Source organism: Otolemur garnettii, unplaced genomic scaffold, assembly GCF_000181295.1.
Source record: "Otolemur garnettii isolate 467f Iridium unplaced genomic scaffold, OtoGar3 scaffold00074, whole genome shotgun sequence".
Taxonomy (NCBI): domain Eukaryota; kingdom Metazoa; phylum Chordata; class Mammalia; order Primates; family Galagidae; genus Otolemur; species Otolemur garnettii.
In genome coordinates this window covers 3,820,103-3,845,515 of record NW_003852469.1, presented here as the reverse complement: position 1 = coordinate 3,845,515, position 25,413 = coordinate 3,820,103, and the positions used below count along the sequence as shown (strand labels likewise).

General features: G+C 38.3%; 1 protein-coding gene across 3 annotated transcripts in view; it reads left to right on the top strand.

Annotated features, from left to right (window-relative positions):
- Positions 1-16,131, top strand: part of PPP2R2A (protein phosphatase 2 regulatory subunit Balpha) — a 79,102-nt gene extending 62,971 nt beyond the window's left edge. For all 3 annotated transcript variants that reach the window (XM_003793958.2, XM_023515590.1, XM_023515591.1), the window contains 6 exons: positions 4,586-4,698; positions 5,392-5,569; positions 7,834-7,998; positions 8,913-9,082; positions 11,463-11,554; positions 15,139-16,131. In XM_003793958.2, coding sequence (XP_003794006.1) covers positions 4,586-4,698; positions 5,392-5,569; positions 7,834-7,998; positions 8,913-9,082; positions 11,463-11,554; positions 15,139-15,418 — 998 coding nt within the window. In that variant the 3' untranslated portion in view covers positions 15,419-16,131. The remainder of the gene's footprint in view (positions 1-4,585; positions 4,699-5,391; positions 5,570-7,833; positions 7,999-8,912; positions 9,083-11,462; positions 11,555-15,138) is intronic.
- The last annotated feature ends 9,282 nt before the right edge of the window (positions 16,132-25,413 follow it).

The window sequence follows — 25,413 nt, the reverse complement described above, 5'->3', positions numbered from 1 at the left end:
AAAGTACTGTTTGGATTTCTGCAACACTTCAGTATTAATGTTGATAATTTAGGGATATACTATAGAGTGATGGCTTAGGAAGGCATAGATATTAATATCTAATAATACTCTCCACTGACAAGTGTGTATTTGAACAGTCATGCATGCAGTTTTAGGGAATTTGATTACTCTCACCAACCTCTTCCTTTTGATCAAAAACTCCAGGTTTTAAAAAAAAAATCACTTCTGGGCAGCGCCTGTGGCTCAGTGGTTAGGCACCGGCCCCATATACCAAGGGTGGCAGGTTCCAACCCGCCGCGGCCAAACTGCAACAAACAAATAGCTAGGCAGGGCAGCGCCTGTGGCTCAAAGGAGTAGGGCACTGACCTCAGCCAAAAACTGCAAAAAAACAAAAAAAAAACTACTGTAGAATGTAAGGATTTTTGGTTTTTTAAAGGAGAATCCATCATATTTATTAAAATAACTAGTTTACTTCCTGCCTACCTTGTCCCCAAAGCACTGTACTGAAATCACATATCTATCCTAGTACTTCTAGGTCCTGTGCTTGTTTTTTAAAAAATAATTTTTTAATATTATCACATTGTTTTTAAGATGTGATATTATATTTTACAGAATCTACTTGTTCAATTTTTCAGTTTTTCTTGAAGAGTTTTCTTCCTATAACACTATTAGAAACCAAAAGCTAATTTCCTCTCAGAGTTTGCTGAATATGTTGTGGTTTCTTTATCCAGATCTTTAATAAGGATAATGGATTTTAAAAGACCCACAAGACAACTGTGGGGCTGGGTGGGGTTGTCACCCTCATCATCAAAGTTACCAAAGTTCGCAGTTTTTCTGTTTACACTTCTTGGAGAAGGGCCTCATGGAGTCGCTGTCATGTTCTCTACAAGACAGGTAGAAGTTACCAGGCTAGAGGGTCACTGGCATCTTTGGAGTTGTCTTTAACTACCTTTATAAAATACTTTTCATATACTTTCTAAAACTTTTGTTACACCCATTTGCTTATGAAAGGTTATTGAGAATGTGATGCTTTAATATAAGAATGCTATTTTAAGATTTTAACCCAAAGTTTTAAATAAGCATACAAAGTTTGGCAGTTAAGCTAGCAAACTTATCCTGGACAAAGGTGCTACATATTTCATTGCTGAGTATCACCATGGTCACCTTGGAGATACTTCTCTTGGGAAGCTATGCACCAACACCAGTACCTCATCCGCCCTTCAAAGCCATTTTGAAACTCTTTTTTATGGAGTGGCCATCAGAGCTGTTGTCGTCTTACCCTTGATGTCTTGAATGTCATCAAAATGTCTTCCTTTTAATATTTCCTTTATCTTCAGGTGAAGAAAAAAGTCTTTAGGGGCCAGAGCAGGTGAGTAGGTAGGGTGTTCCGATATGATTATTTGTTTACTGGCTAAAAACTCCCTCACAGACACTGCCGTGTGAGCTGGGGCATTGTCGTGGTTCAAGAGCCCTGCCTTTTCTCATGCCAAGATTTTCCTGTTTCTCTATCGATGTTTACTTAGTCTGTTGTGCTTCTCACAGTCAGCTGATGATTTTGACAATGGTTTTTGTCAGTTTTGCTCGTTGCTAGCTGCTCTGACCTCTCTCCCTTAGTGACTCTTTCTCTCCTCTCAGAAAAAAACATTTAATCTATTTGTATACTGCCATTTTCTTCATGGCATTATCCCGATAAACTTGGACTAATGTGTTCCTGATTTTCCTTTCATTCCTCTCAAGTTTAACAAGAAATTTAATGTATGTTTGTTGCTCTAATTCAAGCCCCTGCATTCCTGCAACAGCACACAAACACCCGCAGCAACAGTAATGAACGCCACTCAGCAAGGCATCACATGTGAACACCAACACAGCTGTGAGATACAAGGTTATGAAACCCTGTACAGTGCTGCCAGTGTAAGCACACAGTGGTAGGTTCGTGAACTTAATTGTCAGCCTTTATACATGAGTATAGTGATATAAGTAGGGAGAAAAGATGCTTCTTGCAGGAGAATTCTAAGTACTATGTGAATAAATACTCTGCTCTATAGGGAGTATAACTTAATTCTTCCTTAGGTTTAGGCTGGACTTAGTGGCTCATTTGCAAAGAATAGAGTATGGCAGGGCAGGAGATGGTAATTGTACAAAGAAACCTGGCAGACTGTCTTAACCAGGTGATTGAACTTAACACCACCCGCAGTAAATCATGTTAATATCATGTATCCTTTAAATCAGTGTTTTCAACCTTTTTTAAAATTTCATGGCACACTTAAATTATGTTGATCCAAAAAAAAAGAATCTACTTACTGCACTTTGAAAATGATTTAATTAATGATCTTTAAAATTTGGGGGTGAGGCACACCTAAGCTCTGCTCATGGCACCAGTTGAAAATCACTGCGTTAAATGAGGCCGTTAGAAGTCACTTCATTTCTTTATCCTGAAAACCCTTGGTCTCAGTCTCATCGTGAAAAACAGCAAATCCAGTTGAGGACTATCTCCGCCCACCACTGCTCAAAACTGTCTCAATCAAGAAAAATAAGGAGAACTTGAGACGCTGTTTGAGTCAGAGATACAAAGGCAGGGGTCCTCAAACTTTTTAAACAGGGGGCCAGTTCACTGTCTCTCAGACCATTGGAGGGCCAGACTGCGGGCCCGGGACAAGTCGGCTGCTAAGCAGGACAGGCAGCGGCTGCAAAAACACCTGGCGGGCTGGATAAATGTCCTGGGCAGGCCGTATATGGCGCACAGGCCATAGTTTGAGGATGCCTGTACTAAGGCAACTTGACAACTAAATGCATTGTTGTTGGGATCCGGGAACAGAAGAGGGATGTTAGTAGACATGTTAAATCTGAGTACAGAACATAGTTTAGTTAATAGTAGAGGGTACAAAGTTTGGCAAGTGTGTCCGCGGTTGCACGATACATTGACTTGAACGGAAACTGGGTGAAGAAGGGGTATGAGAACACTGTTCTATTTTTGCAGCTTTTCTGCAATTCTGATTACGAAATAAAAGTTTATTTTTTAAAAAAGATCCTTTTTTTCCCCCCCTGAAAAAGAACCTCAAACTGTCGCCCTGGGTAGAGTGCTGTGGCATCACCACTCATAGCAACCTCCAACTCCTGGGCTCAATTGAGTCTCCTGCCTCTACCACCCAAGTAGCTGGGACTACAGGCGCTTGCCACAACGCCTGGCTATTTTTTGGTTGCAGCTGTTATTGTTGTTTGGCGGGCCCAGGCTGGATTAGAACACGCCAGCTCAGGTGTATGTGGCTGTGCCTTAGCTGCTTAAGCCACAGGTGCTGAGCCGAAAAGATGTTTTTTTAAATATCTTTAATGCCTATGAATTTTGTCTTCTTAAAGGTCTTGAGGATGTATACTTCCAATCAATTTTTTTCAGGCCCTGATTTCTACATATGAATTCCTGACATAAGAGGGGAAGAGATAGATTTTATTTATTTATTTTTATTTTTTATTTTTTTGGCTGGGGGTGGGTTTGAACCCGCCACCTCCAGCATATGGGGCTAGCACCCTATCCTTTTGAGCCACAGGCGTCACCCAAGAGATAGATTTTAAAAGGAAATATTCAGTCCTGTGAAGGACTCCGGGGAGTGCTGAATAGGATCTGATAGGAAATGGGACCAAGGGACATTTTTCATATCATTTTGGTTCTAAATATGTTTGTATGTATATGTAGGTGTATGTGCTTGCATACACACAGTTTTTCCCCCTTAGCTTTAATTATTTTTATTTTTATTTATTTATTATTTTTTTGAGACAGAGTTCTCACTATGTTGCCCTTAGTAGAATGCTATGGTCACGGCTCATAGCAACCTCAAACTCTTGGGCTTAAATGATTCTCTTGCCTCAGCCTCCCAAGTAGCTGGGACTGTACATAGGCGACTGCCACAATGCCTGGCTATTTTTTTGTTGCAGTTGGCATTGTTGTTTAGCAGGCCTGGGCCGGGATTGAACCTGCCAGCCATGGTCTATGTGGCCAGGACCATAACCACTGTGCTGGGTGTTGAGCCATCATATGGATTTTGAATATCATGTGGAATTTTATATAAGTTTATAAAATTTTATAAAAGTTATGCTTTACCATTAATGTGTAAATGTGCAATTTCTATATTTCTATGTGTATGTGTTTTTATTCACCTGATAATAAAAAATTTTTTAGTAGGACAAGGGTTTTTTTCTTGGAATCTTTTTAGGTAAAGTATGAAATGGCCAGTTTTCAATGCCATAAAATGTTATCAGTTATCAGTATTACCCTTTTTATTTTTAAGGACTTTGTTTTTTATTGTTTGAGTCATTGAGGGTACAAAGAATTAAGTTACACTGATGGTGTTAGTTTGGTAAAGTTCCTCTTGTAATTGTGTCCCACTCCCAAGAGGTGTGCCATACACCGTGCGCCCCCACAACTGTCTCCCTCCTCCCTTCTACCCGCTCCCTCATTCTCCTCCCCACCTTCCCGACCCCCTTGTATTAGATCATCTACTGCCTTCATATTAGAATTGAGTACATTGGATTCTTGCTTGTCCATTCTTGTGATGCTTTACTAAGAAGAATGTGTTGTTTATTCTCTCCTTAGATAAAACAATAAAATTATGGAAGATCAGTGAAAGAGACAAGAGACCAGAAGGGTATAACTTGAAAGAGGAAGATGGAAGGTATAGAGATCCTACTACAGTTACTACACTACGAGTAAGTTCATAACAAATGTGATGAATAATCCCTCCCTATTTATTTATATTATATAGCCTGTTTCCTGAGCAGAACTTGAATAGGAAAAAATTACAATCTACCCCTATTCCCCAAAAGTTCTGTAACCATGTTGTAGGACATTGAATAACTTTAAACATAGAAACTGGTCATACATAGAGATTTCACTGTACCCAGGGACAGGACCAGGATTCAAATACAAGATTATGTTTTATACTATACCACATTCTTTTGCCATCACAATTGGAATGTCAGCTATTACAAGATTGAGTTTCAAGATTAATTTTTTTTGGAGATCAAAAAAACAGAAATAGACTGGGTCTTAATAGTTATAGCTAAAAAATACCAACAATTAGATGCTATGGGTTGATTTTCTCTTTGCCCTCTTTAATTGAACTATAAACATTTATTAGCTTGGCAGAACTTTCAAGCAAAAGATTAGAACTAAGAAGAACTGCAAATTCTAATAGTTTCACTACAAGTAAAAGAAGGTAAATTGCCCAAATTCACTTCCGATTTCAGCGCTTAAAAGGATCAGCATGAGTTGCCTTTTAGATAAAGTAAATCTGTTTTATGTTCCCTCAAAAATAAAACAATGACGTTTTCTGAACCTTAACTGCTATTTGAAACAATGAGCCTTTTGTAATTTCTGTTTCTCACATGTCTTGTTGACAGGTGCCAGTCTTTAGGCCCATGGATCTAATGGTCGAGGCCAGTCCACGAAGAATATTTGCCAATGCTCATACATACCACATCAATTCCATTTCTATTAATAGTGATTATGAAACATATTTGTCTGCAGATGATTTGCGGATTAATCTTTGGCATCTGGAAATTACGGACAGGAGTTTTAGTATCCATTTTGTTTTCTTTCTTGGTGTTTGGTAAAGAGGGCATGTTGTCCCCGTAGTGGATTATTTTCATCTCTCTTTAATACATGTAATTCCTTCCTTCTATGGTGTTTTTTAATTCATATGCGGCATCTTATTTTTTCTTTGTATTTATTTAAGTGATTAAACATTAGGGAAGTTATTTCATAAAGATAAAAGGCATAATGTATTGCATTTACAGAATTTTAAGGAATTTACCTATTATACCTTTGAAACTAGGAATATTTTTTATAAGTGAGTTCTTTGTAGTTATTTTACATTTTTTAAATTATAAAAATAATCTTGTTATGGTTAGAAAAAGATAGATGTCTTGATGTGAAGTCAAATCAACAGAAATATTTATAGTGAAAAAATACTTCTCCAGACCTTCTTTTTACTTATATTTGCTTCCTGAAAATTTTTTGTGCTAATACAGGTGTATGACAAACATACGTACCTGTGCACAGGCATATCGTCTATAAGTATGGAAATGTCTATTAATGTATTTGTTTTAAAGTGTGTTTTTAAAAATTCATTTTTCTATTTTGAACCTGCAATTGTTTATTTTTCTAAAATTCCAAAGCTACAGAGGTATAGCTCTCACTCCCTTTTTAGAAACATTTTTTGTTTTTAATTATTATGGGTGGCTCGGCGCCTATAGCTCAACCGGCTAAGGCGCCAGCCACGTACACCTAAGGTGGCAGGTTCGAATCCCCAGCCCGGACCTGCCAAACAACAATGACGGCTGCAACCAAAAAATAGCCGGGCGTTGTGGCGGGCGCCTGTGGTCCCAGCTACTTGGGAGGCAGAGGCAGGAGACTCGCTTGAGCCCAGGAGTTGGAGGTTGCTGTGAGCTGTAATGCCATAGCACTCTACCCAGGGGGACAGCTTGAGGCTCTGTCTCAAAAAAAAAAAAAAATTATTATGGGTACGTCGTAATGGTGTATCTTTATAGGGTAGACGTGATGTTTTGATACAGGCATACAGTGTGAATTAATCAAATCAGGGCAATTGGGATATACATAATCTCAAGAATTTATCATTTCTTTGTGTTAAAAAATACTCTAATTCTGGCTCAGCACCTATAGCTCGGTGGGTATGGTGCCAGCACCATTTATTGAAGAGACTATATTTTTATGATTTTTTTATATTTCTATGAAGAATGCTGTTGGGGATTTTGATGGGGATTACATTGAATCTCTATAGACTGCTTTAAGTAGTATGAACATACTAAGAATATTGATTTTGGTGCAGCGATGGTAGCACAGTGGTTACGGCGTCAGCCACATGCACTGAGGCTTGTGGGTTCGAACCTGGACCAGGACAGCTAAACAACAATGGCAACTGCAACCAAAAAAATAGCTGGGTGTTTTGGCAGGCACCTGTAGTCCCAGCTCCTTAGGAGGCTGAGGCAAGAGAATCTCTTAAGCCCAAGAATTGGAGGTTGCTGTGAGCTGTGACGCCACAGCACTCTACTGAGGGTGACATAATGAGACTCTGTCTCAATAAAAAGAATATTGATTTGTCTGATCCATTAGTCTGGGATGTCTTTCCATTCTTTGTGTCCGCTAAAAGATTTTTGGTAAATGTTAGCAATTACTACTACTGTCAATGTATATAGATTGTCTAGCTAGCACTTGAAAAATTAACAAAGCTTTAACCATCATTTATACTCTACCAACAATGTATAAAAGCCTGTTTCCTTATACTTTTACATTAGAAAATTCTCTTCTGTTGTTTATATTTGCATTTCTTTCATCATGAGTAGACTTGACCATCTTTCATGTTCATCAGCCATTTATCTTTCTATTTGTTCTTCAATTTTTTCCTGGATTTACATTTTTAATTTTTTTTTAAAAGTACCTTTTTTGTATTAAGTAAATTACTTATATTTGTGATGTAAATAATTTCTTTTTGTTGCCCTCTTGAAGTTTTTGTTTTGGAATTCTCTTAACTTTTGAAGATAAATTTATCATTCTTAATGGTTTCTAAGATTTGTATCCTACTTAGAAAAACCTCTCCATTCTGAAATGATTCAGTTTTTCCCTGTGTTTTCTAAGATTTGTTTGGTTGGTTTTTATTGTTAAAAACTTTCAATCTCTTTTGGGATTTATAATCATAAAAAGAGTAGAGAGCAATTCAGAATTAATACTTATGCTCAGGTCTGTGAATGGATTTTAGGTTTGGGAAACATAGTGATTATTTCTGACTTTCTTACTGAGTGGAACTTCCTTAATAAAATGTCCAGACATTGTGGATATCAAGCCTGCCAATATGGAGGAGCTGACAGAGGTGATTACAGCAGCAGAATTCCATCCACACAGCTGTAACACATTTGTATACAGCAGCAGTAAAGGGACAATTCGGTTATGTGACATGAGGGCATCTGCTCTCTGTGACAGGCATTCTAAACGTAAGTAAGTGTGTTGTGTTTTTCTTTAAAATGATCGCATATTGTGTTTACTTGACACAAGCCTCAGACCTGGTAAGTACAGTGACAGAGGTTTATAAGTCTTAAACCTGTGTGTCCAGGCCTCTGGTTCCCCTTTAATAAACTGGATGCCTCCTGTGAGGTATCCCGGGCTTCTCAGCCAGAAGCACACACAAGGCTTTCTTGGAGGCATCTCTGTGTGACTCCCAGTGACGAATACGTTTTGGTGGATGCTGTTCTTTGGAAACTTGTGGTTGGGCTGTCCTGCTGTATTCAGGTAGAGCAGTTCTTTTCTTTCCTGCCCTCCCACCTCACTCTTCACTTCCTTTCTGTTTTGAGCTTCCTAGGAAGGTTTCTTCGGAGAAGAGGTTTTCTTGGCTTTAAAAATAAAAAAAAGTTTGAAAACCATTGGGTTAAAAAATTAAGGGATTGCGATAGTCTTTTCTTGTGTTGATTATTCCTAAAACACAAAAATTGGTACATGCCTTTTACCAAAATAATTTTACCTGGTTACTGGAAAATAAAATCCTGGTATGAATTTGTATGGGTGACGATGGTGTGTTTCTCGTGGTGATGATATAGGCAAAGTCAGGTATATTGCAGAATATACTGGCCTGGTGCACTGAAGTTGGAAGGCCTGCGTGAGTCTGGTTCTCTAAATTAGCCACATGACTCTGGAAGTATCCTGTGTACTTTTGCACCTTCAACTTCAGTATTAAGTCATTCTCTTAAGAAAGCTTTTAGGGGAATTACACTATTCTAGCCAGAGATGTTTTTCCTATTGTTTATTTGCCTGTTGTTTTAGGTAGTTTGTGAATGGATGTTTCAGGAAATGCTCTGTTCAAGTCAGAATATTGTACACCTTGCCCTTTTTTGTTGTTTTGTTTTGTTTTTAGTGTTTGAAGAACCTGAAGATCCCAGTAACAGGTCATTTTTTTCCGAAATCATCTCCTCTATTTCTGATGTAAAATTCAGCCATAGTGGTCGATATATGATGACTAGAGACTATTTGTCAGTCAAAATTTGGGACTTAAATATGGAAAACAGGCCTGTGGAAACATACCAGGTATTTGCAGTTTTTTCTTTCAATGAGATACACCCTGTTTACTTTCAGGTGTTCATAGAGGATTTTGTACTGGGCGTTAATCCTGATGAGGTGTTTGTGCACCATTCACCATTAGGCCTTTCCTTCAGAGATCCCTGAGTATGTTGCTTTTCCTTATGTTAAATGTATACATACGTACATAGGTTGTGTCTTCTCTTTAGTTTTCCAGTTAAAGTGTGATTTTGCTACTCATTTGGTTTAGTATTGACACCCCACCCCACCCCCGCGCTCTGTACATTGAAAGTGAGGAAGAACAACACTCTTCATTAAGGTCTGGTCAAGAAGAGAATTGAGGAGAAAGGCCAGTCCTGGGCATATGTGCAGGAGTAGTTGAGCTAGAGCTTAAATTTGGCGTTCTGAGTCAGGTAGACTGGTATTCTGCCTTTTGGCTAATAACTGTTGTCTCGAGCTACAGGGGAAGGGCTGGAAAGCCCAGCAGATGACTCTGGGACGAGCCTGTCCACTGTAGGGTGTCAGTTCTGGAATCTCTTGTCAGCCAACCATTGCCATTGACACATATGCCTGACCTCAGGAACAGGGACGAGAATGAAGAATTCCACAGCCCAGAGCAGGATGGGGACCAACAGATACCCCAGACTGCTGCGTGGAAAACACTCAGCTCCGCTTTAGGAATACGGAACTTATAAATCATACCTTCTTTATGTTATATATTCTCAATAAAATTAGAATGATGTTTTTTAAACTTTGAGATCCCCTGTGACAAACAGAAACCAGTCAAGATTCTTTTTAATAGTGTTTGAAATTGCAAAATACAGCATTGAGACAAAAGCCAAAGAAACGAAATAACTGCTTTGTTTTCAGAGTATGGTAGACATTGAACAGCCGAGGTTTGAACGGCACAGATGCAATTACAGATTTTTCTCAGCCAAATGCAAATAGGAAATATAGTATCTGAGGGATGCAAAGTCACATATGATGCCAGGCAACTTTTCATATGTACAGGTTCCACAGCCAACTGCAGGACTTGAGGATGGGCAGACTTGGGTATACAGGGGGATTCTAGAACCAACACCCACAAGGCAATTGTGCATTCGTGTTACATTCTGGTTATGCTAATCATGTCATTCCCATTGAGAATAATTGATTTGAACCTCAGCTTCATACTCACCTCGGTGATAAATCTTGTATTGTACTGTGTGCATTCTAAAATGTTGCTGAATTATGATGATCTACCTAATTGTATCTAATTTGCCATTTTCCTGCCTATGCTTTTCATAGGGTTAGTGACTGAGGGTAGAATCATCAAGTGTAAATGTAGCTTGTGTAGATTCAGCTGTTTTTATTGAATTTGTACAAGTGTCTTGCTGAGTTTTGGGTGATTGAGTATTCTCAATCTTACTAATTTTTGCAGTACATACTGACTTTTGATCCCACACGAGTTGCAGTTATTCTCTATTACAGATTTTCACTTAAGTCACATGCGCATGGCCTAAGTCCACTATCCTTACAACAGTGAGGAGTTGAGTTGTGTCATGTAGAACAGAGAAGGCTGAGCACTTAGGGTCACCTACTCACTTCCCTTACTTGTCTTTAAGAGGAGAAAGTGAGATAGACATTTCTTTTTTTCCTTTGATCACAACAGATACTTTAGAGCCTTTCTTTGTAATTTGACAGCATTAATGTTGAAAGGTTTCATGTATTATTTTTTAAAATAACATTTATCCTTTTTTGAAATATTAGTAAATAAAGAATTAATCCAAAAACAGGTACATTTTCATTAGCTTTTGACATTGTGTAATATCAAGTGTTACTACAGATTTTTAATGATGCATACCTAAAGTACTCAATGTAATTTATCACCAAATGAGGGCATGGTCATGTGTAGCATATGCATTTAATTGGAAAATACAGGCATCAGTTAAATTTATGCCCCCCAAAATGGTACTTTTTAAAAAGGAAGTTAAGTACAGTGTTGTTATCAGCTGTTAATGGCCTGACAACCAAGTTAGGAATATTCAAATACTGCTATAGTGTTCTTTTATTGGTCTCTTATCTGTGCAATTTTCAAATATTTTCCAGCCTAAATGTTTGTCAGGCTTATAGAGGTGTGTGTGCCATGCCCAGCGGGGAGTGTATTTGTTGTGCAGTAGGAAAGTGCGCCTTCCCAACAGGGGCGTATGTAGTGCAGAAAAGGTAAAATGCCTTTATTCTTTGAGAAGATTGAGATTTAGTAATTTTTTAAAATGTCCCTATGTATCTACATATATGTCTACCCTTTTATTAAAGCTATGGACTTGTTAAATCATTTTCCTAAATTTCAATGGATGGATCTTGAGGCAAACCAAGTATTATGTGCAGTGTGTTTGTGTTTTTTCCACAGGTGCATGAATACCTCAGAAGTAAACTGTGTTCACTGTATGAAAATGACTGCATATTTGACAAGTTTGAATGTTGTTGGAATGGATCTGATAGGTAATAGATTTTAATTCAAACCTCTCATTCAAATACGAATTTTAGTAGAGGATAGAAACTTAGTATTTTTATTACTCCTGGTACGGTTGCCACATTCAGCAAAATACGGCCAACTTTTCTAGATTGACTTAAGTTACAAGTCCTAACTTCATTTTTCCCAAAGGATACCTTGAAATCAATTTAGTAATCTTAGGTACCATAGTATAGCAGTACTTGAAGATGAATTTTAAGCTTTGTTGTATTTTACTAGTACATGTAAAAATAAAAAATTCTAGATATCTAAATTATGATTTAAATATCTTGAAAATTTTCCTTTTTGTGAACCAAATAAATGACATTTCTGACCTGCCAACAGTTGAAATGGTAAAATTTCAGTTTGGTTTTTTTTATTCTGTCATTTTAAACTAGGTTTTTTTGGTTTTGTTGTGTGTTTCCTTTCCTTTTTTCTTTCTTTTTTTTTTTTTGAGGCAGTGTCTTGCTCTGTCATCCAGTTAAAGTGCAGTGGCTCACTGCAGAGCTCAGTGCATCCTCAAACTTCTGGGCTGAAGCAACCCTGCCTCATCCTCCCAAGTAGCTGGGACCACAGGCATGCACTAAGATGTCCAGCCAAGTTTTCTATTTTTCAGTAACGACAGAGGTCTCGCTCTTGCTCAGGCTACTTTCAAACAGTGAGCTCAAGCCATCTTCCCTCCTTAGCCTCCCAGAGGGTTAGGATTACAGGTGTAAACTACCATGCTTGGCCTCTGCCATTAAACTGTTTGTAGAAATATTTAGGCAGAAGTTATTTCATTTGGATTGTTATACATTAGTCTTTCCAGTTACTACATTAATGCCTCATAGAACTAGTAATTCATATATATTATTTTAACCATATTATCATGAACAGTTAGGCTTTTTATAATCTCCAGTTTTGGCATAGCATGATTCCTTTTGTAGTATTAGGCCATTATTTCCATAGATAAATAAGTCTTACTTTCAGCTATCAATATTAACTGAACTACTGTGTTCCAACATAACTGAAAATAGGAAAACATAATTTTGGAATTATTTGAATTCACATGTAAAATAGTTACTTTATTTAACAGTACTTTTATCACAGGACTCTATAAAATTTGGGTGTCCTAATGTTATACGATAAGGGAACTTGGAACATTTTCTTTTGTCTGATTTTAAAGTGATCTGATTTTGACATGAGGACCAGCTAGCCCTAGTAAACCTAGAGTCCCTTTGGTAGGGATGAGCAGACATTGCCTCTGGGTGCCGCTCATAAACCTGAGGCATCCAGAGGAAGGAAGGGAGGAAGGGAGGAAGAGAGCAAGACACTGGCGCAGCAGGGTCTGGGGCACTGCAGCACCTCGGGCTCTTCCTGGTGGGGTTGAAGCACATGTTAGCAGTTTTATGTCCCATTATCAGAAGAGGTTATTTCTCTTCATGTTACAAAAATTTTTAAATAATTTCAGACTCAGAAAAATTGATAGAATAACACGAAGAACTCTTCATTTAGCCTCCCCCCCAATGCTGTTTGCTGTATCATGGTCTCTTAACTGTTTATTCATAGCTGTATCCTGTCTATGTAAGTACACACGCACACACTTTTTCTGGGGCATCCATTGGGAGTAGACTCTAAACATGATATCCATTACCCCTAATTTCATTAATTGATAGTTCCCCAAAGACAGTGATGCCCTCCAGTGTGATGACAGTGTAAGCATCTGAAGCAGCAGGGTCCACATTGACGCCGTATTGCCATCTACCCACATGTCCCTTGCAGTTTCACCAGTTACCGCACTGGTTGTCCTTATGGCACAGAACAACGGTCTGGTCCACTGTATACTTCAAGATCATATGTTACATTTTGTTGTAATATCTTGTTAATTTCCTTTATTCTGGGAATGGTTCTGCATTCTTCCCTGGCCTTTCATGACCTTGGCATTTTTTAAGAATACAAGCTGGTTATTTTATACAATATTTCTTAATTTCAGTTATTACCTAATATTTCTTTATGATTAATTCAGGTTATACTTTTGGGGGGCAGGAATTTCATAGAGAAATGGGCCTAATGATGCCTTATAAAAGTTACAAATGGCCTAGGTGTCTAACCCATTAAAACCTCACAGATCGCCAGGTGCAGTGGCTCATGCCTGTAATCCTAGCACTTTGGGAGGATGAGGCGGGTGGATTGCTGAGCTCAGGAATTTAAAAGCAGCCTGAGCAAGAGTGAGACCCCATCTCTGAAAACTAGCCAGGCATTGTGGCGGGTGCCTGTAGTCCAAACTACTCGAGAGGCTAAGGCAAGAGGATTGCTTAAGCCCAAGAGTTTGAGGTCACTGTAAGCTATGACACCTTGGCACTCTATGAAGGGTGACAAAGTGAAACTCTGACTCAAAAAAAAAAAAAAAAAAAACCTCACAGATATAGGTAACATGGGGGTGCTAATATAAATTATATAAATCATTTTTAAATCTATATAGTTTTATTATCTTCAGGATCATGAATCAACTTGTTTGATTAAAATTGTTGTCAAGTGTCCCTTAGAGGGGATTGACACAACTGGCTAGAAGACAATCGTGTGTGTGTGTGTGTGTGTAGTAAACGACCCGTGTATATAAACATTACTTTGAACAGTCCCCTGGTATCCTGTAATCTTATTACAGCAATAATTTTAGCCATGTGGTAAGTAGTGGTAGCACCAGGCCTTCTCCAAATTATTCAGAGTTTCAAATTTACATGGTTTTGTGTATGAGGATATACTTAGTAGTAAGCTGGACAGTAAAGGATAACATCTGGGCAGGACAAGAAAGTCTCTTAGGAAAGCCATGAATTTGTCACCCTTTTGAACTGATAACTTGTAAAAATATTTACTTAAAAATATCTTTTATGGTTTAAATAAAAATGATTTTTGTTTGTAAACAATGTAATGACACTTTCTTAATATGCTCAGGAGCAGAGATACTGGAAGGCTGAGGCAAGAGAACCACTTAAGCTCAAGAGTTGGAGGTTGCTGTGAGCTGTGATGCTACAGCACTCTACCTACCCAGGGCAACATAGTGAGACTGTCTCAAAAAAAAGAATATTCTCAGGAGTAGGTTCATTATAAGCATTCATAAAATGTGATTATTTGAACTAGACAATACCCTGGGAACAAATTAGTTTATAATTTAAATAATAAAAATAAAACACTGGTTTCTTATGAACTGAACTGCTATTTCATGCAGATTGGTTTTATTCCACAGCTGACTGGTACTTCAAGAGGTTGGCTGGTGGAATTGATCCCATGCCCTATAGTTGTAAAAATATTCAAGATAATTAAGTATACTAAGAAGTTTTACTTAACAATGCTGTAAGCGTTTGTGGTAGTTTTGGTAGTCATGAAAAGGAGTAATTGACAGAAAGCCAAGCTAATTCTTCCTATAATTATGGCTTTATTGCAGTGATTAGGTTATTGGTAGCCCTGTCCCATCATTCAGATCTGCTTGAAGTAGCTGTTTCCTGTGGAGTACTACACTAGGTTTCATCCCTCAGCCAGTTACTTTAAAAACAATCACTTGTTCTACTCGTTTGATTGTTTTTTCTACTTTTCACAGTGTTGTCATGACTGGATCTTACAATAACTTCTTCAGAATGTTTGACAGGAACACAAAGCGAGACATAACCCTAGAAGCATCACGGGAAAACAATAAGCCTCGCACAGTTTTGAAGCCACGCAAAGTCTGTGCAAGCGGCAAGCGAAAGAAAGATGAAATAAGTGTTGACAGCCTAGACTTCAACAAGAAAATCCTTCACACAGCCTGGCACCCCAAGGAGAATATCATTGCTGTAGCTACTACAAACAATCTGTATATATTTCAAGACAAAGTGAATTAGGGTTGGCATTCCTAGCAGAAGAACCCACTTCCTGCTTAGTTGAGATAGTTGAATCTAGCATTCGTACCTATAAAAGAGAGAGGTCCATTGTGGCGCCCCTTTCCAGTGTTTGACAGTGTGCCATTCGACAACACATTTTTATAGCTACATGGAGAAAGCTCTAGTGGATTCATCACTGGTGTTCTCCATGTCTGCTAGCCATTTAGGTAAGGGTAGGGCACTTTTAATTTAAATGACTTCTTGCACCATCTTGCCTAATGGACTAGATTGGACTGTATCAACATTGATTTACTCCACTTTTATGCCTTCCATTGTGATGACGTCAAACACAGTGAAAGCCTTCAGTCATGCTATGGGATTTAATTGTGTATCCTCATTACTGTATCATTTGTGGGGTACACCCCTTCCCCCTTTTTTTAAATTAAATACAGCTCATCCTTACTGTGGCTTGTAGCATTCCTCCTCTCCTGGCCTCCTGGACTCTTCCCCTTCATCTCTCTTACCCTTGCCCCCTCCACCTGGTCTTGGTGGTGGTATATTAAAAAGAATGAAAGCACACAAAATGAGTCAGTTTGGGGTCAGTGGAATAAAGGGGGTATATGTTGCGAACAAATGTTTTAATAACAGTTGGCTGTAATCACTCCTTGCCATGTCTGGCACTGAAAATAAGGAAAAAAAACTACTACTGAATAAAAGTGACAAAGAATGGAGAATCTGGTTTTCTTTTTCTTTTTAACCTACCTCTTAAACCAATATTTTGTGTCATACCCTTGGGCGCAGTGAAATGAAATGGGTTTCCATTGTTTTATTGGTATTTCTGTTAATTATTTTTAACAAGTGTTCTTTTATTTGAAGGAGAGGTATCGGTTCTGTGTGAACATGTTTTGAAATATATTGGTGGTATTAAGGATTTCACAGTCTATAAATACTACTAGAGGGTTTTTTTTTTAAACTGTAGCTATGTGAGGGTTTTGGATACATTGTGTCTATACTTAACTCATTATCTGTCAATGAAATTGTTGTAAATGGGAACCAAATTTGTAGAACATAATTTTTAAAGATTTTTTACAGTGCTTAATTTCATTTTTGCCTTACTAAATACTAAGTCAGAGACTTAAAAATGTTTTTAACAGGTTAAAACTTTTTTTGATCATTCTATCATACGTATGCTAAAGCAGAAAATTAACATCAGGTGATTTACATAGATAAAACTGACACTGCACTAAATACCCTTTTTTTTTAAATTTTTACTGCTATCAAATTACCATGAAATGTACTTTGCCATAGATATTTTTCTTCTATTTTCGGTTTTCCAAAGCTATATTAAAGACAAACCTTAAAGGTACAGTGTTCAAAAAGTGCTTGATGGACTCCGATAGCTGCCTGAAATAATAATTTAGTGATAAGACTGCATTTTCCCGGAGTGGTGATACCTTATCCAAAGATGAAGCGTACTCCTGTATTTAAGAGGTAGAATGTTCCTTTGCCAGTCTTGAAGAAGCTTTAATGGAGAAAAATGGACTTTATTTTTAAGAGATGAATTGAGCAGGCATATATATTATTAGAGAATGGTAGTCTATTTTGGTTGAGCAGTAATGTAACAGCCTTGAATTTTAGAGGACTCAGAGTGCTTCTTGTGTGTCCACTACCTATTGTTCTATTCTTCAATAATGAAAAATGATTAAACAAATCGGCCATGATTCCCTCTACACTATTACAATATTATGTCTTGTAAGTTAACATTTTTAGCACACAGAAATTTTATGTAATAAAATTACTGTATCTTTTGGACTTAAGAAATCTGAATTTGTATTTAAACACCTTGATTATATGTCTGATAATTCTTAATGGCACTTTTACTAATTTATTTGGGGATCTCGGGTACATTTGTAATTTGTGTTATTTATTCTTCACATTTGACTTGCAAGTAGAATATTGCCCTGCCAGAAGTATCAAACAGTGACGTTCTTCCTGTGTTCGATTGGGCAGCTTCCCAGAAGATCTTTTTGGGAGGTTGTTTCATTGCAGCCTGGTTGTTATGTCTTGAGATAATACCACCCAACAGTTTTTGGAAATTCTTTTTTGATTCATCAGTAGCTGTGATGGTTCTCATCCATGACACTAAGGGTTAGTTTTATATATTTAAGAGAAACATAATTGCTAAAATTAAAATGCTTCTATCAAGGAATGCTATTATAAATTATTGTAACATTCTCAAATACTAATTTTTTAATTTCTTTGGTGTAGCAAACGATAAGCCCAGCCACTCATTTTATATGGTCATGGTTAATCTTTTTATTAATAAAAGTTATACTTAGAATAAACTTAGTCTTGTCAAGTTACTTTTTATTTCTACTCTCTTGCCACTAATATACATGCACATATTTCATCCCTTCTCTTAGCTTTTTAAAAAAGTTTATGGTAGGAAAATGAACTTCTGTTAATCTCTTCATCTTAGTGGCTGGGCAATAAGATTATTTTATAATTCTCTATATAAACATGTTTATATAACAACTAACTACTGGATATTAAGCTTCTGTAAGGCCCTTAGAATAAAAAGAATAACCTCTATGCATGGATTTCCTTTGAAAATTAAGAGAATTTTTTAAGCCTTAACTATGAAAGATATTCCCGTTAGATACAATCTTAAAACTAGAAATAGGAGGACTTTCTTTTCAGTGTGTAACTACGAGATGTGCCATCATTACAGAATTGTGCGGACGGGAAAGCTAAGCAGTGCTGATGAATTTTAGTGCTGTTTAAGCCCTCCCCTTTGTTGGGCCTTGCTTCCGCATCCCTTCCCTGCCACACACACGGAGTCTAAAGGAGACAGTCATTTGCCCAAGCTGCCCGCTCCCTCCAAAAAAGGGCGTATGCTAGGTCGTCAAGAACCAAGTTAGTTTACTTTTGTATTTGAGAGCACCACTTGCAGGTAACTGTTCAGATGGTTGGTGATTTAAGCTGTGTGTGTTTATTCAACAGTGGTTACAAAGTCTTGCTACACGCCTTTCCTCCCCCACAAAGCCTTGGAAGGTGACCCCACTTAGTTTTGTAATTACACATACGAGATGGAAACATTTCAACCCATTTTTAGTATTTGTGAATCTGCGAGGTCTCAAAGTGTCCAGTGTCATAAAGGCAGTTTTGAGTTTGCCTCAGTGTGTTAGGGCCTACAGGTCTTCAATTGTATAACCTGCCACCTCTGTGTGAACAAACATCGATCTTACAGGCCTGAGTAAGCCCCTCCCTAGCACAGTTCTTAACAAAAAGAAGCCACCTCCAAAGCTTAGTTTCTTTCAAAAGGAGGGATGTATGCTGGGTCAGTGGCTCACACCCGTAATCCCAGCACTCTGGGAGGGCAAGGCCAGTGGATTGCCCTCAGCTCACAGGTTCGAGACCAGCCTGAGCAAGAGCGAGACCCTCCATCTCAAAAAACAGCCAGGCGTTGTGGGCACCTGTAGTCCCAGCTACTTGGGAGGCTGAGGCAAGAGACTTGCTTGACCCCAAGAGTTTGAGGTTGCTGTGAGCTGTGATGCCAGGACACTACCGAGGGTGACGAAATGAAACTGTCTCAAAAAAAACTGGTGGGGGTGATAAGATACTTTAACTGGCATAAGGGGGAAAAGCTATTTTCTGTCCTTGTTCATTGTTCTACTCTTTCCTATATGTGAATAGCAACAAGTTATTTGAGGACTTACCCACTAGGGGGCAGAGGTTAAGTCCCGAGTGGCATTTATGAGGTCTTTTCCAGAATGCATAAACCGAGGAGTTCTCCATCTGTAGTAGCGGAGTTTAATTATTAAAAACCAAGCCAAGAAACAAAGGGGAAGTCCAAAGTATATAAATAAAGCCATGCTTCAACATGATCCTAGAATAAGCATTCTAGGACCCAGTGATGGGGTGGAGGGGACTCACACACCAACTTTGGTGTCTAGCAGAGCCAGACTCGACTGCGGAAGCAGCAGAAGCGAAGTTGAAAGAAAGGTTCTGAGCCTCCTTCCAACCACTCCACCTGCTCACCCCTCTGCAAAATGAGTCCATGTGCCATACTGGCTTTCTCTTTCTCATGTTGCACATTTATGCTGATTTAACTTTTTTCTAAAAAAAAAAATAGTTTTCTGAATATATGCTCTTTGGAAAGTACTTTTAAAGAAATACCTTGCCAGCAGTACCATGCAGAGAAAACTCCCATTCCCATTTTTATGTATTTTCTCTGTCCTGGCCATATAATTATTTTCGTAGAAAATGGAATCATGGGCAGCTTAATGTCCTATTTCTCCATTTAACATGGTGTTAAGCAGTTTCCCGTATCAAATGTCTGTAAGCAAGGTTTTCATACTTATGTAGCTTCACGTTTATTTATGTGCCATAATTTATTTAGCCAGTCCGTTTTGTTTTTGACATGGGGTTTCACTGTGTTACCCAGGGTGGTCTCAAACTCTTGGCCTCAAGCAACCCTCCTGCCTCAGCCTCCTGAGTAGCTGGGATTACAGGTGTCAGCTACCACACCTAGCAGAATAATGAACGTATATACTTAACCAATCTTGTGCAAAATTATTTAGATGCACTCCTGGAGATAAAATTACTAGGTGTTAGGTGATAGACATGAACATGAAAATTTAAGATTTGGCACATATTGTCAAATTCCCATAAAGCTCTATCATAAGGACACAGGATGGCCTGTATTTTCATACCCATTAACTGGACAAAACTCCCTGTTTTATGTTCGTAAATTTGAAAAAGTCAAAAATAGAAATCTAATTTGTTTATATATTTCTGACATATGAGTCATCTGGATACAAGTCTTTTTAAATCAGACATATGCTTTGTAAATATTTTCTCCCAAGCTGAGGTTTGGCTTTTCTTTCACTCTCAACAGTGCTTTTTTTTTTTTTTCTTTTTTTGCAGTTTTTGGCCGGGGCTGGGTTTGAACCTGCCACCTCAGGCATATGGGGTCGGCGCCCTACTCTTTAGAGCCATAGGCACCGCCCTCAAAAGTGCTTTTTGAAGAGAAGTTCATTATTCATTTTGAAGTCTACTTTGTTTAAGGATCATATTTTTGGTGTAATATCTAAGATGTCTTTGCCTAATTGAAGATCACAAATGTTATTTTTGGAAGTTTAATAGTTGGCGTTTTTTACATTTATTTCTATGGCCATTTGCATTTATACATATATACAGTACTGCAAATGAGACCTTTCAAATTTCCAAGTGTTCACTGATTACATACAGAAATACAATGGATTTTTATATATTGACCTTGTATCCTGACACCTTGCCAAATTTCGCGAACGGAGATTTTAAAAAACTATGGAGACAATTGCATCTTCAGGTTATTATTTATAATAAATGTTTTCTTTCTTTACAATCTTCCTTTCCATTCCTTTTCTTTCTTTTTTCTTGTCCTCCTTTGCTGGATAATCCCTCCAATACAAGGTTGAATAGAAGTGAGAGCAGACACATCCTTGCCTTGATCCCAGTGTTAGGGGAAAGCATGTAGTCTTAATATTCAGGATGTTCTAGAATTTTTGTAAATGCCTTATTAGGCTTAGTGGTTAGTGACGATGGTTCTTTTTCTTTCACCCTTCTTGTTCATTGTTTGGGGTTTATTGAGGGTACAAAGAATTAGATTACACTGACTTCATTTGTCCCTGTTGTAATTGTGTCCTACCTCCAAGAAGTGTGCCGTACACCATGATCCCCCCAGTCCCTTTCCCTGCTCCCTCATTCCCCTGCCCACCACCTTGAACTGATTGGAGTTTTTCTCTTATGTGGGTGTGTATTAGATGATCTACTGGCTTCATATTAGAATTGAATACATTGGATTCTTGCTTCTCCATTCTTGTGATACTTTACTAAGAAGAATGTGTTCCAACTCAATCCAGGTTAATACAAAAGATGTAAAGTCTCCATCTTTTTAAATGGCTGAATAGTATTCTATGGTATACATATACCACAGTTTGTTAACCCATTTCTGGGTTGGTGGGCATTTAGGTTGTTTTCACTTTCCAAGGGTTCTTAATGGTGAACAGTGTTGGATTTCGTCAAGTGTTTTTTCTGCATCTCTTGAAATGATCAGGTGGATTTTTTTAATAATGTTGACGTGATGAATTATATTGATTTCAAATGTTCAACCAGCCTTGAATTCCTGGAGTAATGCTGAATTGTTTTTTTGCTAGTATTTGCATCATGTTTGTGAGGAATAATTGATCTGTAGTTTCCTTACCTCTTCATGTCATCTTCTGGTTAGTGTAATGTGATTCTATAGAATCAATTTTTCTGCTCTCCTATACTATTGAAGAATGTGGCAAAATTGTTATACATAGTAATTTCTTCCTTAAGTGTTTGATAGAGTTTTCTAGTAACAAAATATTAAATACTGTTTTGTCAAGGGCCACATAGCCATCAGTCAACTCTACTGAGAGAAATGCAGTATTTGCCCCTTTGGGGGATTGAAATGTATTTTGCTTTAGTCTCTAAAGTGCTTAGCAGACCTAGCAGAACGAAGCGAATATTTTGAGTTTACCAAATGCCAGTTTGCTTTCTTACAGTATCTTTGAAAACATGAATTTCTTTTTTTTCATTTTTTTGAGACAGTGCCTCAAGCTATCCCCCTGGGTAGAGTGCCATGGCTTCACAGCTCACAGCAACCTCCAACTCCTGGGCTCAAGCGAGTCTCCTGCCTCCGCCTCCCAAGTAGCTGGGACCACAGGTGCCCGCCACAACGCCTGGCTATTTTTTGGTTGCAGCCGTCATTGTTGTTTGGCGGGTCCGGGCTGGGTTCAAACCTGCCACCTTAGGTGTATGTGGCTGGCGCCTTAGCCACTTGAGCCACAGGCGCCGAGCCGAAGACATGAAGTTCTTAGCCCAAATCTAGATCAATCTCTTGTTGTCCAATACCACTTAGGGTGGAATGTCTAAAAAGACTCAGTCATCAGGGAACGTGGCTGTAAGATGTGCAGGAATGCCACACCAGGAACCCTGCTAGTCTCAGAAAATGGAAACTTCTTTCCCTCCTCCTATCTCCTCTCCCACTTAATCTTCACTTCTCTCTGTCCACTGCAGCCTAGGGCTGACCCATATTGCAGACATTGGTCATGGGATAAGAAAGTCAACAGTCTCTCTTCAACTTACTCAACTACATATACTTCCCTTCCCTTCTGTGATCATTCAGGTTTGCTTCCCTTCTTATGCTTTAAAATTAGGGCCAAACCAGGAAAAATTACATCTATTAATAATTGAGTATGGTATTCCAGAATTGATGCTCAAAAATTAATGTAGCCAATGGTAAAATTATCTTCCAGGGCACATCATGATTGCATCGCATTCTAATAAATATCTCATTTAAGACCATCTCCATCTCTGAGATGACAGAAGAGGATTACTTTGCTCATTCTGTGACTACACCATGGGGATATGCCATTCTGTAACAACCCTTTCCAATTCTATGTTGGACCTCGTCCGAAATAATGAGTTTCCTGTTTTGCATTAATGTCGGAAAATGTCCAACATAATTTTTTTTCTGTTTGGTTGCGTTTTTGACTGTGTGATTCAGAAATGGTTATGTATTTTCTCACATTCCCTATTATGGCAAGACACCGACAGAAAGTCTTATTCGTCCTCATTTTCCATTTATATCTCAAATAGTGACTCATCTGGCACAAGTTTTGCAAGCACATACAAGTGGTTCGGGCTATCACATCTACACCGACAGGTTCTACACAGGCCTCAACTTGCTCCAGAATTGCATGAAATGGAAATCCACATAACAGGAACAGTTACGGCTTCTAGGAAGGATTTTCCAAGTGATCTAAAAAAGATAATACTTCAAGAACAGGAATTAGCTGCTTATCAGTGATATGAAAATGATGTGCTTCTCATTCCATGACAAGAGGTTAGTGACAATGCTGAGTAGATTTTCTGGCCCTCAAACACACTTGACCACTGGTTTTAGGAAGAAACAGCCTATTCGATTTGAAAAACTGACATTTGAGAATACATAAAATTTATGGGAAGAGTGGACAGAGCTGATCCGTACCGTGGATGTTATGGATTTACAAGGAAGTCCTACAAATGGTGGAAAAATTATTCTGGCTGATGGAAGATGCAGTTGTGAACAGCTACGTCCTTTACTTATTAGATAAAGAGAGTGGAGAAGACGTGCAGCCATGGCTTGCTTACAGGAGAAATCTCATCACTCAGCTTGTGAGCAATGTGCGGAACAGAATGTCAGGAAGGAGGGGAAGACCATCCTCTGACACTGAGAAAAGATGAAATGGGAAGATGCATCTTATAATACAAACTCAACAAAGGATTGCGTGGTTTGCAGCAGAAGAAATGAGAAAGGGGGAAGGAGGGAAACCATTTTCTACTGAGACATGCAAGAGGAAGCCTGGACTTCATCCTGGAGATTGCTTGAAGAAACACCACACTCAAAAACTTTATAAACAATAGCTGGGCCTTGTGGAAGGCACCCATAGTCCCAGCTCCTCTGGAGGCTGAGGTAAGAAACTCATTTGAGCCCAAGAGTTTGAGGTTGCTGTGAGCTATGATGCCATGACACTCAACCCCAGGGTGACTGAGTAAGACTCTGTCTCCAAAAATAATAATAATAATAACAAAATAAGCAAAAATACTTTATTTTACATAACCTAAAATAGATAATACAATCATCTGGTGAGTTAATATCTATGTTTTTCTCTTTAAAAAGTGTAGGATAGGCTTGGCGCCTGTGGCTCAAGTGGCTAAGGTGCCAGCCACATACACCTAAGGTGGAGGGTTTGAATCCAGCCAGGGCCCGCCAAACAACAAGAATGGCTGCAACCAAAAAATAGCCAGGCGTTGTGGTGGGCGCCTGTGGTCCCAGCTACTTGGGAGGCAGAGGCAGGAGATTCGCTTGAGCCCAGGAGTTGGAGGTTGCTATGAGCTGTGATGCCAAGGCACTCTACCCAGGGGGACAGCTTGAGACTCTGTCTCAAAAAAAAAAAAAAAGTGTAGGATAATTACAAGCAATCCATCAATCTCTTTCCCACCCCAGATAAGTCAAGAGCTGGACAGTATGCGGTTGGCAGAAAAACTGGATTGGAACTGGTTATACTGACTTCCTATTAGCTACATCTAGATTTTTGTCTAAGTTTTTTTTTTAATTGAAAATAATGCTGGAATGACTATCCATGTGCAAACATCCCATGCTCTCTGATTATATTGTTAGAACAATTTCCTGAAAGTTCTGTATACATTTAAAATCTGGATGCACAGTATTACAACTATCCACCAGAAAGGCTGTGGACAAAGCTTTGTTAGATAATGAAACAAGCTCAAGATCCTAGGTCCAATATTATAGGTGCCAAAACTATTACCAAATTTCCTAGAAAATGTCTATTTCCTTATTTTTTTTCCCCAGGGAAAATAACAAGGCACAGTTCTAGAACTGAAGGAAACTTCGGAGATCAAAGTAAAGCATTTTTAGCATAATACAGTTTTGACCCAAAATAATTACCTTAATTGAAACGTGTTTTTTTTTTTTTTTTTTACTATTTATAGACTTAGATCTCACTCTTGCGAGTATTTTCTCTGCTACGTTTTTCTTCAGCATACAACTTATGTACATACCAGGATTCATTACTGGTCTTTAGTACTGGTACAAGCTACAATGTAGAGAAATCTCACAAACATTATTATGCTAAGTGAAAGAATCCAGACACAAAAGCAACATGATTCCATTAATATGAACTACCCAGGAGAAACCCTTAGAAAACACTTAGGTGGAGTGTTAATAAAGTTTACTGTCAACCATTACAAGTTACCTGGCTTCCCATGCCACGTCCCAGAAATAGGACTAGTCACATCTGTCTGTCTCAGTTACAATGATAGTGTGTTACTTTTGTAATTAATTTTTAAAATTCTCTTAATTAAAGGTCTGAGCGGCCTTATATTGCTTTCTATTTAAAGCATTTGTTTCACCAGCTTTATTTTATGTTAATTACCGAGATTTT